Source organism: Anomalospiza imberbis, chromosome 24 (genome assembly GCF_031753505.1).
Source record: "Anomalospiza imberbis isolate Cuckoo-Finch-1a 21T00152 chromosome 24, ASM3175350v1, whole genome shotgun sequence".
NCBI lineage: Eukaryota > Metazoa > Chordata > Aves > Passeriformes > Viduidae > Anomalospiza > Anomalospiza imberbis.
The window spans coordinates 681,601-697,554 of record NC_089704.1 but is presented as its reverse complement, the minus strand read 5'-3'; the positions used below and the strand labels follow the sequence as shown (position 1 = coordinate 697,554).

At 47.0% G+C, this 15,954-nt stretch overlaps 1 protein-coding gene across 8 annotated transcripts in view; it reads right to left on the bottom strand.

Annotated features, from left to right (window-relative positions):
* The window catches only part of ARHGAP32 (Rho GTPase activating protein 32), a 240,110-nt gene that overhangs the window by 55,560 nt on the left and 168,596 nt on the right, over positions 1–15,954 (bottom strand). For 6 of the 8 annotated variants that reach the window (XM_068171905.1, XM_068171904.1, XM_068171902.1 and 3 more), the window contains 4 exons: positions 15,745–15,822; positions 8,683–8,764; positions 3,215–3,265; positions 504–578 (listed from right to left, as the gene is read on the bottom strand). In XM_068171905.1, the coding sequence (XP_068028006.1) occupies positions 504–578; positions 3,215–3,265; positions 8,683–8,764; positions 15,745–15,822 (286 nt within the window). The remainder of the gene's footprint in view (positions 1–503; positions 579–3,214; positions 3,266–8,682; positions 8,765–15,744; positions 15,823–15,954) is intronic. The other 2 variants (XM_068171907.1, XM_068171908.1) reach the window with 1 other exon arrangement.

Here is a 15,954-nt window from a genome sequence, read left to right as displayed (position 1 = left end):
CTTCCCTCTCTTATTCAAGCAAGCTCTTCCCTCCAGAGCACGGTCATAGAGGGTTTGGCAAACTCTTTGGGTAGTGAGGCACAAATTGAAAGCCTGGGAAAAGAACGCTTTATATTTAGAAATGCAGCAGCTGGGGGAGAAAAGAAGCAGATTTCTGACACACACATTAACACCCACATGGCTGCTGATACTGCAGAGTGTGCACAAGGCAAGGCCCAGGTGTGCTGAGCAGCACCTGGGCATCTGGGTTCACTCACTGGGTCTGGAGATCACTTGCAGAAAATCTATCTGTCCCTGAGAAGGTGGGTTCTCAGAACCAGGCACTGGCTTTTCTACCCAACAGGTTTTAATATAAAAAGAAATTACTAATTCTCTATTTCACTACTTATTACACTACAGCTAGGTTCTGCCAGCAAGCCCAGGGGTTAGTGAGGGGTTATTGCTACCACATACAGGGTTAGACATCGTTAGGACAGAGAGTGATGGCACACAACAGGCTCTACCTGAGCTCAGGTGGGACTGGTTCAGAGCCTCGGTAACAAATGCAGAGCCTGGTTTTACACTATCCATCTCCAAATCTGATAATCAGGGGAGGGGGCACAGGGACAGACAGAAGGCAAGAGAGAGGACAAAGTTAAAAATCTCCTAGAGGGACTGCAGGAGACCAACAATTCAGCGTGGACAGACAGCAATTAGAGAGACAGAGCTGGAGAAATACAGAGTTCAGTGCTGGGCATGCAGAGCTGAGCTCCTCTGGGCTGTTCTAGGCCTGAATTGTTCCTGCCCATCAAAGCCTGTGTGCAAGCAGGAGCGTGAGGGAGCTGATCCACTGAGCTCACAGCGTGAACAGCAACAACCATGGGTCAGCTGAACTAAGCTGAGTGAACACCCAAATCCCTGGAAAACTGAGCTGGGGATGAAGTGGGTGGTGCTGGGGCCTGAATAACTGGGCTTGGAGCTAGCTCAGGAGTGAGCACAGTGTGTGCAGGCCAATTCCCTGCACACAGTTCCAGTCCCTGCCCATGGCAGCAGGTGGAACCAGATGATCTTTAGGCTCCCGTCCAACCTACACTAGTCTGGGATTCTGGGATGCTCTGCACACACCACCCTAAGCAGAGTTTTCACTGTAAAAAGAGTATTAAAGATTGTATAAAATAAATGTCAGTCTATGTTGGCAAATGCTGGAGGAGAAATCAGTGATTTTTAACACAGCACAGCTCGCACAGAAACAGCCTTTGCTGTGGCTGGGAGACGAAAGAATTTGGGCTTGTGGTCAGGGGCACTTTGTCCCAGTTACAAAACCCTCCTCCAGCCCCTGCCTCCCTGTCCAGTGCTCAGCTCGTTTATCTGAGTCCAAAAAAGAACTTCGGTGCCTAAATGAGCCCAGAAAGGAATTTCCCTCTTGCACCAGAAAAACCTGAACAGGACCTCAAATCCCCCTACTTAAAAAACACAAACATTTCTGAATTCTTGGTAGCGGAAGCCATGGGCTGTGGGACACAGGAATAATCTAAAACAGCCCCAGAGCCCAGGAGTGCTCAGCTAGGGGAGGATGTGGTTCCTCAGCTCTCCAGTGGTGCTCTCAGAGCAGCCACAGCCAAGTTTGTCATCTCTGTGGCAATCCTGTGACTCACTGAGGGACAGGGCTGTCACAAGGAATTAATGTCACAGGAAAAACAAGTAGAACCACTAAGAAGCCTCATAGCTTTGAGCAGAAATATTAGAGCTGCTCGGTTGTCAGAATCTTCCTTCTCACAGATGAGAGAGGAGGGGGACTCAACACTGACCACTGGCATTAAATAACCAGAAATGTGGCCATTCCTTGTTTTTGTGTTAAAAACCTAATAAAAAAGCCTGTCTGAAAAAACAGACAGGCTAGAGCCTCCTGTGTTATCTGAATTTAACTGCTGCTGATCCTTGGCAGGAATTGCATCTCTGAAGGGCTCAGGGATCCGAGGAACTTGACTATACAAATGGAAAAACATTAAGAAAAATCTTTTCTCCATATTTGTGTGCCCAAAGGGAACTCCCTGGATCTTACAAGATTCACTATTCTGATTCCTCCCAAATTTTCTGACAGATTATTTATCAGTGGACATGGCCAGTCACAGCAATAAATTCTGCCCCCATTCTTAAAACCTCCATCCCAGTTTCAGTATTCCCTGGCTCCTGTGGGTTTGGACATGGGCAGTGGAAGAAGCCTCACCTCACTCTCAATGATATATCTCAAATACAAACCCTGCTCTCCCACTCTGGACATTCCTTCTGCCTGGAGGGTCTGATGGTGTTGGCACGTGCTCAGGAAACCAAGCCTTCCCAAACCTTCCAGATTTTCCTGTCCTGGAGGGAGCCCTGGGAATGGGAGCACTGCCTGTTCCCCACTCTCCAGGGACACCAGCACAGTCTGTGCCAGCAGGCTGGCAGTGGGCGTGTGGGTAAAGGATGTATCTGTGTACATTTACATGAATATTATGTATTTTATAGTTATCTCTTGACAGTGTTTGCATATCAAGTTTTCAGACTGACTTAGGGAGTCCAAACAACATCCCAGGGGGAGCTGCTCTGTGCAAGTGAGGCATTTGCTGTAAAAATGATAAATTTGCCAAACGATAAATGACCAATCCCAGGTTTCACTGACACCAGCTTATTGCTGTGAGGTTTAGACCAGCACTAGCAGGATCTAAAAAAGACCATGGCAACATGAAGCAGGACTCTGAATAAACAAGCCACATATCAGTTCACTTTGGGTATTGTCAGGTGTTAAGCACAAACACCATTCCCTCTTAAAAAAAAAAAAAAAAAGAGGGAATTTTGGCTTCTGAAGGTTGTCATGTTCTAACAAACTTCAAGAATTGTGTTTAATTCCTCCCCATCACCCATTTTTATCTTCTCTTTCTTTCACGCTGACATTCACACTTGGTCATCTGGCACTTAATTTCTTTTTTAAAATGTTTTCAATCTTTTTGTGGATTCGAGATGATCCTATCCCCCCAGAAAAGAGCTATAACCAGCTTTGTTTTTTCCCTGCTGCATTATTTTATGTCCAAGTATCTTTTAAAAGAGCACCTTAGAACAAAGGTTTGTTTTGGTTTCCCCTAAATATCCTTCAGGTTATCAGTGCTACTGACCTGCATGTACAGAAGAAGGAAAGAAAAAGGAGAGAGAGAAACAAGGCAAGAATGAAAGAAGGACAAAGGAATAAATGAAGACATACAAGGGGGGAAGTAGCTCCAGGACGCTGGACGGACTCCATGGGCAGGGGAGACTGGGAAGGGAAAAATAAAAAAAAAAAAAAAAAAAAGGAAAAAAAGCAAAACAAAAACAAAAAGCAGCTGGTTAAAATATGCTTCCACTGAAAATGAGCTCATTTCACACAAAGCTCAACTGGGCTATGAATAGCACAATACAACACACCCAATCCTCCAAGTTCTTTGGTGCTAAACACCTGGGAAATTCAGAGGATCCAGGAATTCCCACCCTGCGTCCCAACTCAAAAAACACTCCAACATTTTGCATGTTTGACCTTTCAGCACAAGGCCCATCCCCGTCCTGCCAAACAGCACAGGGTTTGTTATATACTGGATTTCATTGAATTTTCCTTCATTTCTCCTGGTACTAAAGCAGAAGCTGTTCTTGCTCTTCACCCTGTGCAAAAAGCAGAGTTATTGTCTCAGGGCTGTGTTTTGCTGCTGTGCTCTTCCTGAGAATCATGGACTGCAGAGGAGGCAGGCCCAGCTCTGCCCCAGCCCCACGCTTGTGTTCTGGAGGGAAGGACAAGCGTGGGGTGTGGCACAGGTCTGGAGTGCCCGTGGCAGTGCTGGGCCACGCTGGCACTTCTCCAGCCTACAGGAGCAGGGTGAGGCACGGACCTGCTGGCTGCGTCCTGGTGCCTTTCAGAGCTGGGGAAATTCCTGCAGCACCTCCCACACACATGGACGAGGACTCTCCCGGAGCGCGTCGGCACACTCCCACTGCTGCCTTTCCTCCTGAACCCCAGTGTCCAAGGGATCAGGATTCCCTGCAGGATTTTGGTCCTGAAGCCTGGCAGGGCTGGAAGCAGTTCCTGCCTCACCAGCAGCTCCAGCTGGGCAGCTTTGGGTGCTCATCCCCTCTCTGCCTCCCCCTGCAAATGGAGACCTGCCTTGGTTCAGCACTTTTCCAGTTAATTCAGCTTTAATGAGACAGTGGCATGAACACCAAACAACTGCTTTGTTTACTTCAGATTAACAAGACTGGTACTAATTATGTACACTTTCACTTCCCCTGTTTTCTTTATAGAAGCACTAATTAAGACATGATGCTCTTATCAGTGTCAAATGGCTGCTCAGCCTGGGCATCTGCAGAATTTAAGCTCTATTTGCACTTTCTTCTTTCTGATTTTTATTAAAATAAAAATTGACCACAATCTTTTTTATCCAGGGATTAGAAATGAGCCTGTTTCAAACCAGGCATGGCTTTGTTGTGATTACAACAGCTCAGTGAATGTGTCTCAATTGGCATTTTTGCAGTTAAAATTAATTTCTCCAGCGCTGACCAGAGCCTGCAGGAGGCCAGGGCAGAGCCTGCTGCCCGATTCAGAGCTAAATATCAATCCTCCTAAAATTCAGTGGATTATGTGTATTGGGTGTGCTGACCCAGATCAATCTGTTATTGATGTTTTAAGAAGAAAATTAGTTATTCACAACAGTCTGTAATACTGACAGGGGGCCTTTTAATAAGAACACCTTCACTTCTCAAACATAAATTAAATGGATGAGACAGGAAGTTGAAAATGCCTCCATAAAATTGGGCAGAACTGCTGGGTCATACGTTCTTTGTGAGAATGGGCCCTGAGGCTTTAAAAATGCTTATTTTGGGGGGAGGAAAAAACTGTGAAATATTACCTTCTTATCCCCCATTTATTCTCTTCAGCTCTAACTGTCCCCCTTTGCTTAGTTCTGTTTCCCCACTGAAAATAGCTGCTCCCCAGCAAAGACCAAGTCTACAACCTTCCCCAAAATGACTCTGCCAAGGCCACTGCAGTGAAGTTGGGTCACAGGAAGATGCTGCTTGTTAGGAAAAGACAAAAACAAACTGCAAGTATGAGGTAAGGCGTGAGATGTGGGTTAAAATACTGCTAAACCGTGAATATCCAGAATTCTGAGGAAGAAAGGGACTGAAAGAGAGAGCTGAGACATTGACTGTGACCGAGGAGCGGGGACAACATGAGCACACATGGACATAAACACACTGCTCCCAGAAAAAGAGACGGACAGAGGGGGACGAGAAGAGTCAACACAGCCACAAAGTTCAGGCAGTTCACCAGTGTTCACTTAGAAGGAAAATCCAGAGCAGCTATTCACACTTTTCCTTCTGAGCAGCACTGAATAGCTAAAAGATTCACTTCTCTCTGAATATCTGAAATTCAAATGCAGCCTTTATCCTGGATCTCTAAAAATGCTCATGAATATGAGCTGATTCCATCTATTCTGGCACTGAAATTCAGCTAAATTGATAATATTAACTATGAAATAGTAGATATCAATCCAATATAATATTTTAGGCTAAAAAATTATCATTAGTGTATTGTATCCCACTAAGAATACTGGGAGAATTTAGAAAAAGGCAAGTGCTCAAGAAATGTGGGATTTGATGAGCCCACAGAACCTTTCTAGATCTTCATAGGGTTTTTTACAAAAATGGAAAGTCAGGAAAGCATTTGCATCCCAGCTGGGGGAAAAAAAAAAAAGAATTTTCTTACCGGACTGAAGATGAAAAAAAGAGGGCACAGGCTTAGTCCGACACAGAAGGGAAAACACCTCTCAACAGGTACCCTTCCTCTCCTGACTCCAAATTTTATTGTCAAACATATTTGAGAGGTGACTCGGGGCAGAACTGATATTCTTTCATATGACTCTGACTGCTCAGAACTGAGTAAAAAGGCCAGTTCTCTGTATGGTTTTTCTGTATTTTCTATATTTTCCCATTTTCCATCACTTATCCCAGGCCCTGGCTCCACTGCTGCTGGTACAAAGCACATCCTGCCACAGTCCATGAAAATACTGTTTCCAAAAGCAGAGCTTGCCCTCAATCCCAACCCTCCTCTGCCCTTCCCTGTGTTTCATCTCCATCGAACTGCAGTCACTGCCCTGCATGAGAGACCACTGCAGTATTTTATGGCTGCATTAAAATGCTGTCCCCATCCCTTGTGCACATCAAACCCTCTAATTATAAATAATAACAGAAACCCAGGGCAGGAAGTTCCCTGCTTTCCATCTGCTTTTCATTAGCTTCCTCAGCCCAGCCAGATCCAGGGACAATTAGGCAGCACGAGAAGGTCTGTGTTTGGAAATTCCTTCACGGCAAAGAGCTTTACTCTGCACATACACAATGTCCTGGATGCTCCACACATCATTAAAGAAATTGATTAAAGAAATCAATGTTGGCCTGTTGGTAAGTGCAGCTCGTCAAGGCCAAATCTAAAATTTCACATTAATTCAAGATTAAATACCCTGCTAATGTCAAGTGAGGACAACAGCTCCAAGTGAGACTTTTAGGAAGGTCTCTTCCTTGGGGACAGCCAAACTGATGTTTTAAATACAGGTACAGGGAGAAAAGTAATTACTGTGGGTATTTAAGTGCGTGAGAAATAGCCAGTGTGCATAAGATGTGGACTGGAAGACACAAAATGCAGGAGTATGGGCGAGGAAAGTGCATTATCCCAGCAATGCCATTGCCAGCCAGCCCTGCAGGGTGCCCTTGGGAAGATCCAGCTTCCCCTTTGGCAGCACCTCAGTCCTGCCCCGTGCCACCTCCCTGGGCTGTGCTGGCACAGCTGGAACTGGAACTTCTTCCTGCCTTCCTCCTCTCACCTATCTCACACAGCACTTTTCATCCAGCCAAGGAATTCCCGGAGTCCTCCAGCACTACATCCACTATTCCCTAATTGCAGGAACCTCCTCCCTGATTCCTCTCCCACCAGCTTTTGCAGCATCCAAGGAAGGAATTCCAGACTCCTGCCAACATCACTCAAGTGCTGTCACTTCCCAAGGTGCACAGAGAATGCATGCAAGGAGCAGCATTAGGAATTGTGTGTGCAGAGGAGGGGCAGGATGACAGAATCAGCTGCACCATTCCTTACATCTCGAAGCTCATTAGAGCTCTCCTGGAGGAGCCTTCTGATGCACCCATGGAACAACCATCAGGGAAGGTCGGGGACACCTTTGTGACTTGGCAATATCTTACGACATTACTTTTCATGGGACATGGACTTGTGGTGCCAACTTTGTACCAAACATTTCCCAGGGCTGAAGGGGGAAATCCACCCCCGTGGTGTTGTTGAGGCCAAGCAGAATCTCTTCATCCATTCTGCTCCCTTGTCTCCCCCTAAAGCAGACCCTGCTCCCCAGCAGCTCAGCACACTGAATTGCCCGAGTCACGTTTAATAATGAACATTTGCTTGTGTTTAGGCTGAAAGTTGCCTTTCCTGTTTTAGCTGATGGAGCAGTGACTGGGCACAGGAAGGTCCTGCATCCAGGGAATGCCCATCTCTGTGCCTCTGATTCCAGATGCATATTCCCAGGAATGTCAGAGGCTGGCTGTGCCAATGGCTGAGGACACCCCTGCCCCAATCTGCCAGCTCTCCAAAGCACACAGATCACTGCAGAGCACTCACAGCTTGGGTATCCGGGACTTTCCACCAAACCCCCAGAGCTCTGAGCTGCTAAAATGCTGTTATTTCCCTTGGTAAAAGTGAAGCTTTTGAATCGCATCTGTTTGTTTAAAAGTATCAAGTCAGCAATCTGCCAAGATAAGGAACATCATTAAAATAGAGAAGAGGGGTGGGAAGAACTCCAGTTCAACACCAACTCCACTTCCCAGCTGCTTAACATTTTAGGAAAGAACAGCACATTCAAACTTCTTGATATTAAAGATATATAGAAATATCTTTACCTATATGAATATAGAGATATTTGGTTTTAATTTCACCTTCCCCACCAGTAAATTTTACAGAGATCTCAGTTATACCAGCACACCTAATGCCAATCACTTCCAGAACAAACTGAAAGGATGGGATGGTTGACAACAGAGTTAGATCCAAAATCCCAATCTCTATTTATTATTCCTTCCTTCAGCAGAACTTTGGATTAATTTGCCTGTTTTTCCTACAACATAGAACTGTCCATAAGCAGATGGAAGAAGATGGAGCCATGTACCCAGAGCACAAGCAACCAGCATTCCAATTCTGTTACATCCAACTTCCTCCATTTATCCTCAAGCAGAAAGAACCTTTCAGTACCAAGGTGATCTATTCCATCTGATCAGCACAAACACTCCTGCTCACCTATGTTCTGTATAAAAAATCCTGACATGCAACACTCCCTTGATCACCCAGAACCAGGATGTTTCATGGACTCTCTCATTACAGCCTGCTCAAAGTATCTTGAAATTCTGACAGGTTTAAATCCTTCAAGTCAGGCAGGAGGTGGACATTGATACAAGTCTGTACAGCAGGTGAAAGACATTCAACAGTGGGAGCTCCCCAGACAGGGGCAACGTGTGGGTGATCAACACACAGAGAGGGGCATGAGGATGTGCAGGGAATGATCAACAGTCATGACGTGTGAAGGAGGTATTAAACACAGAACACACAAAGAAAACTCCAGTCCAGTTCACTGCATCAAGAAAAGCTGATTTACACACCTGGTTTTGGCACCGAATTGGTCACGGACTGAGGGACTTTGTCGTTGATGAGTTCAACACATTCACTGGGAAAGAATCCAACCTGGAGTAAAACAGAAAGAGGAAATGGAGTGTTATGATCTGAAGTGTTCAACCAACATCTCCCCTCAACTCCCCCTGCACAATGCTCCCTGACATTATCCAGCATCAAATGACCAGCAGTCATTGACAACTGCAGGTTCTGCTCTGCTGCCAGCACCCTGAGAGAGAACAATCTGAGAGCCCCAGGCACAGCAAGGTCCTGGAGTGATCAACTTTGAATGTTAATTTGCAGTGTCCCTCCACTGACCTTTAACTCAGCATTTCTCCCTGCAGCCCCTCAAAGGCAGAAAGGCTGGAGAGCCCCTCTAAATCAGCCTAAGGGTTAAAGGCTGTGGGAAGGATCCTAATGTTTTCTTGGAGTAGGATGTGTCTGCAGATATTCCCATGTCACTCATGAGGGGCTGCTGTATCTGGGGAGAAGTGAAATTATTTCCTTTCCCCTGTTTGAAGATTCAGGCTAAGCTGTGACCAGAGAGGAATTTGGCACTTCCCTCATCTCCACCTTCTCTCTTACATCCCAGCATCTTTCTTCTTACTCTCATCCCAGGTTTAAGTCAGACCAGAGCAGACCTTTGGTAACTTTAATCCATGGTCCAATCTTTTCCCACCTTTTCTCTGTGTCTCTCACCCAGCACAGCTCCTGTACTGTGAGATGGAGCTCAGGCACCAGCACCTCACCAGACTCGCATTTGAGGCAGGGCAGGATTCCCTTGGTGCTTCCCTGGAAGCACCAAGTCTGCTCAAACACCACAGGAACATGAGGGAAAGAGCCAGAGGATGGCCCCACGCTCACCTGAGCAGAAGTGAGCCAGGACTGTGCCAGTCATGTTGGCACATCCATGAAATCCTCTGGAGGTACAGGGGCAGTCAGCACCAAGCCTGACAGACACTCCCTCCTCTATTCATTCATCTTACACAATTCCCTTTTGCCTCCATGGAAAAAGATTGTTCTCCTTCCTACTCCAAGGTGATTTTCACCCACCAACCTCCCACCAGTTTGGTGGCAGTGTCATGTGTGGGGTGTCCAGACTGAAGTTATTCCAAATTCCCCAAAGGAAGCAACAGTTATCAGAGCCTACACCTTCCTCTTCCCACAGCCAGCAGCACATCCAGCAGGGCAGTGCTCTGCCCAAGCACAAGGACAAGCTGTCACCCATCACACAATGTCACAGACTTGAAATACCATTGTTGTCAGGACTCGGAGCTCAGGACAGAGCCTGCAGGAGCAGCACTCTGGGCCAGCAGCACTCTGGCTCTGAGCTGGGGTTCCTTGTAACTGGGACTGGTCTGGGCATCACAAGGGACTCACAGAACCCACCCAAAATCCAACACGAGGTATGGCTGCACCAGCCACTCCCTCAGCTGGGTGTGCCAGGTCTGCAAGGACACGGTATCCTGGAGTTATGGAATACAGTGGGGATTTTTGTGCATTTATAGACAGAAATGTGCCAACTAACATGAGAAAAGGACCACGAACAGCAGCATCACCCAGAGAGACCCCTCCTCTGGTAGCTCATGGCTCAGGGACCTGCTCTGCTGGGAGATGCCAAGAACAGGCTGAGCAGCACAGACACTGAAGTGCTGGTGTTTAAAAATACACTTCGTGGTTTTACATCTTGGAATCCCAGGATGTGCTGGGTTGGAAGGGGCCTTAGGGATCATCCCTAAGGATCCTTGCCATGGGCAGGGACACCTTCCACTGTCCCAGGTTACTCCAAGCCCCAGTGTCCAACCTGGCCTTGGATACTTTCAGGGATCCTGGGGCAGCCACAGCTGCTCTGGGCAGCCTGTGCCAGGGTCTGCCCACCCTCCCAGGGAGGAATTTCCTCCTTATATCCAACCTAAGTTTTCTTTTTTTCATTTTGAATCGTTCTCCCTTGTCCAGCCCCATCAGTTCCTGATGCAAAGTCCCTCTTCACCTTCCTTGCAGCCCGCCCAGACACTGGAAGGTGCTCTGAGGTCTCCACACAACCTTCTCTTCCCTTCCCCAGGCTGAACTTCAACACTTCACTGTGGCTGAGAGTCTCTGCTGGACATTTCCCATGTGAGACATACAGGAGGCAATTTTTAATTTAGGAAAAATGCAAAAATCCAGGGAAAGTCTCAGCCCACCACACAGACATCATCTGGGAAATTCCACAGCTGGAGTGATGAAGTTTCTTCCATTTTCAATAACTGCCCACATTGTCTGCATAAAGAAACCTGAAGTCCTGGGACCCCAACCTTCTATTACTCATCTAAATGTGGATCTAAACACAACCCCAGATCCCACACTGCTGAACATTTGCTGGACACAAAATCAAAACTCATTTGCCTTTGACTCTTAACACAGTATTTCTCCTATTTCTGGATGCACTGTACAACACACCAACCAGGAATTCAGAAATGCAAGACCCTGGATGGTGATGTCACTGCTTCCAGATATCCCAGAACCTTCCCAAATCAAACATTCTACCTGCTCTCCATTTATCACTTTTGCCATGGTCACACCAATAATTACTATGGATTTTTAGGTACCAAGAATTGTGTTGGCTCCCTCATGTTAACTCACTGCTACAAATTATTTACATTTTCAGACTTACTTATTCTAACTTTTCTTGCAAGATCCCCAGGAGATCCTCGTCAGGGTTATAACCCACAACTTCTCCTCCTATGGGAAGTTTTCCATGATTTTGTGTAAGTAAATGAGTTTAGTCCAAGAGTTAATCTCAACAGATGTAGCAAGGCACTATTAGAGCTCGAGCCAGGATTAAAGGATTTGGGAACACAGGAAAATTAATAGCCAGGGCAGTATATATTTAGATGAATGCAAGGTCATCTAAAGGTTAAATGTATCCCTACAGACCTTCAGCAGAGGAGGAAGGTACAGGCTGCTGGTGCATGAGAACTGCTCTGCAACACCTACTCCAGCTTTATCTTTTCACTTGTACGACAGTGGCTGCTAAAACTGGAGGACACAAGAGGCTTTAAAGGGAAAAGTCAGAGTAACAATGGTAATTTTCAGTATGGGGAGGGAATTCAAACAAATGAGGAAGTACCTGCAACATAAGTGGCAAATGAAACATTGAGACATTTGGATTGGTTTTTTCGGTTTGACGTAATCTACAGTGTGAATTCAATTTTAGTCAAAAAGTTTTCTCTTTTCCTTGTAAATCGGATGACAGCCTAGCAAAACAGGGAAACTGCAGCTTTTTATGGCCTATTTGGCCTACCTGAGGAGAATTTTCACTGAGTCTTTGCCAAGTGACTACAAAGAGAGCAGGACACCCTCACCTCATTCCCAAAGGAGCCCCTGCTGAGATGTTCTTTCACTTTAGGGCACTACTAACAGGAGGAACAGGATTATTACTCCTCTTATCCTGAGCTCCTGTTAAAGAGAGTTGAACACCTGGGCCATAAAACTATTTTGATTTCTTTTATTCACAAAGAAAATGTATGTGTGGGATGGTACTAGCTGACTATCCATTCCTGACTGGTATGCCAGCAGCACTTTGGGAAACCAGAGAGCTGGAGAGGGACTGGGGACAAGGGATGGAGGGACAGGACACAGGGAATGGCTCCCACTGCCAGAGGGCAGGGATGGATGGGAGATTGGGAATTAGGAATTGTTCCCTGGCAGGGTAGGGGGGGCCTGGAATGGATTTCCCAGAGCAGCTGTGGCTGCCCCTGGATCCCTGGCAGTGCCCAAGGCCAGGCTGGACAGGGCTTGGGTAGTGGAAGTTGTCCCTGCCCATGGGAGGGGTGGGACTGGATGATCCCCAAGGCTCCCTCCCAACCCAAACCATTCTGGGCTTCTGTGCAACTGGGACCTGCAGTCTCACAACCAGCTGAAGCTGCTGCAATCACAGCATAATTAAAATCAGCCCAGTCCCCCCTTGGCTGCACACCCTGGTTTTGTCACCTCTCCAGCAATGCAGGCTGTGGGGCAGCTCTCCACCTCAGGAAACTATTCCCAAAAACCAGAATCATTCAGGACAACCAAAGGCAGTTATGCATCAAACAAGGGCCTGTCCCCAATGACTCAGCTCCCTGACACAGAGCTGATTGAAAAGACAAAGCATGAAGCAAAAGCAGAGCAGAACAAAGAGGGCTGAAGGCTGTTAATGTGGAGGTGGCTGTAATTTAGGTAACAATCTTATAGAGAAAGCACTGACTCACACTGAGGGCATTGGAAGAGAAAAAGGCTTGAGGAAAATGTCTTAAAAATCACTTGACTTTAAGCAGAGCAAATGCTAAGAAGCCTCGTGGGTTGTTTTGCTCACACAGGATTAGGTGTGTTGCAATGCAGTCGTGAGCTCAGGTATGCAGAGAGAACAGGCACCGTGCCAGGGAAGTGTGATGGATACAAACCCAGTGAGTCATCCCTGAAGGACGGCTCTGGCTGGCAGGAACACTCTGACTTCCGTGCTCAATCCAAGCTGCAGGTGCTTGCAGCCTGTCAGAGACAGTTTTTGGCTCACATCTGCAGAGCTGCCTCCAGTTCCTCACCGCAGCCCCCCCATTATCCCAAGGGACGCAGGACAGGCAGGAGTGAAGGCACTTCTGTCTGGGCACACACAACTCACAGCTGCTTCAAATGCACAAAAACAGGGGAGTTTCTTTAAATCAAGAAGTAATTTTTTCCCCTCTCAGTCAAACAAGAAATTTTCTTCCTTGTTCTTGCTTTACTCCTATCAAGACATGATTTCTAATGGAAGCTGTGGTTGGTTGATAAAACCCTGCTCCTCCCTCACATGAAGCAAAAACCCGAGAAATAACAGGACAAGCTGTCCAAACGTTTGGTGGCAGGACCTCCTCCTTTTATCTGCTCTCAGAATCACAACTATCTGGCAAGAGGGGCTCTGTTGATTTATTTTATTAATTCAAATGACTGGATCAACAGATTGCTATCATTGCAATGTTCCTAAACAGGAACAGAACTATTTGCCTCTAACAAATGCTTTAAAGGCTGCACAGCTTCATCTGTGCCTACACCTCTTGCTGTAACAACATTCTTCACCTACACACTCTTTCTGAGCATCCATCAATGACACTTCTGCCTGTAACTCATCTCTAGGTCTGGTGAAGCAACATCAGAGATAAATTCTCCTTCTCTGAATTCTTACTGCTCTTATCATCCAAAGACTTCATTCCATCAGGAAACATACATTTTCTGTACATTTAGAGCTCACAAACCATAAACAACACACAGGTTAAGACTTTGAGCAAACCAAGCTCCTGGAGCTGTGGGAACACAGAGCTGCATCTCCATGGTGTGTGTGGCTGTCACCTGTTCACACTGTGACCACTCCTGCTTGTCATTAAGGACACCAGATTATTCCACCCCTAATTTTCTGTTAAGCCAGAATATGGTGCTGTACTTCTGCAGCTGCTCCTATCTGTTGTGTCAGGAGCCTGACTGTGCAGGTACACACAAAACCCCCTTTTCTGGCAGTGTGCTCATCACCATGTTTTTATGCTGGGAAAACACAACAGGATCGCTGTGATCTGAGAGGCACAAAGCTGTGACACACTGCAGAAGGGCTGCCTTGCTTCTGTGCTTTTAATCAGCACTGCTGTTCTCCAGACCTGGCCCTAATGTCAGCCACACTGAATAATGGGATCTACATCCCACACAGGGCTTCCAAACCCTGTGCAAAGTGCCCACACTCAGGCACAAACCACAGAGTAGCTTTGTCTTGCTTTATTGATTCACTTGGAAGTTAATCATGGCATAGGCTGATCATTCCAAGCAGTATTACAGCATTTAATTGATTGAGGGTTGGAACTGATGTCTGAGGTCCCTTCCAGCCCAAGCCATTCTCTGATTCCATGACAGTACAGCATACTCAGCTTTAAGGCTTCTAAGATCAGAACTCAAGTCCAGCAAAGGCACAACACAGTTCAGAAGCAGAAGTTTGTTCAAGTAGTACCAGTGTGCTGACTCTAGAAACAAATGAAACTCCAGAGCAGCTAGTCTATGTCCATACTGCTCTGACTTTACAAAGGAGATGTCACCTGAACTCCCACACCTGACCAACAAAACCAACACAAGCTGTGTCTCACGTGCCCTGGCTGAGCAGACAGCACTGTAAGTACACTGCATCCAGCTGGGACTGGGAGAGCCAACTGCTGGGCACTGACAACAGCCGGCCCACAGCCTGGTCTGGCACAGAAAGGGCTGCCAGGGAAAACCTGAGGAGCCTTGAGACTTTCCATGCCAAATTACACAAGTGTCTGGTCAATCCTGAGCCTCTGCAGAGCAAACTCCTCATCCCACCCACTCACAGACAGCAGCTGCAGATGGAAATCCCTGGCTGAAAGCAGCTGAAATGTGAGATGGCACACGTCAGCCCTCCAACCCCCAGTGGCTCTGGGGTTTGCTTGGTTAAAAGAGACTTTTAAAGCTTTTACATTTCTTAACGGCAAAATCCAAAGGAATAAAAACTCCTTGGAAGGACAGCGTCATTTCAACACACAAGGTTTGGTACCTAATCCCCAGGCATGCTTAGGACCTTTTGAAAATTCAGTCTCCATCTCTGTGCTGTGATGTTTACAGGGACCAGCAACACTGACACCACACAGTGAACACAGGCATGGACGGGTGGCTGGTCTAAGTCAGCAGCACTGTTTCCTCAGCTGGAATTCTCCAAATTCTCTATGTTCTGCCTGGTCTGGTTTTAGCTGCTGGAAGGAAGGGGATGATGTGAGTAACAGTGTCAGCTGCCTTGGAGGGGGCGCAGCACAAGCTTCCACTGCCATCAGGCCAGCTGTCCATCACAGGCCATGGCCAGCCCTCCTTCCCATGGTGAGGGAGGAAGGAAACTTCCAGTGGAGACCCTGTGTCTGCTCCAGCCCCAGCCCAGAGAGAAGGGGAGTCCCCTGACACCAAGGCAGGGACACCCTGCTCGTCCCCTGAGCAGGCACAGCAGCTCCAGGAACACAGCACCGAGGTTCCTGCTTTTATTCCAGTCCCACTGCCATGGCTGTGCTGCTGCCTACCTGGAACCCGTGTTTTCCTCTCCACCACGAGGTCAGCTCCTTTGGTGGCATGTCGATGACAGACACGATGTCCCCCACCTGCAAAAGGTTGACAGCATCAGTCACAGCCAGGAGGAGAGCACAGTTCCAATAACCACAGTCTCAGCACTGCAAAAAACTGCACAACTCTGGAGCAGCTGCACATCTGCCTTTGCAAAGCCAAGCTGGGAG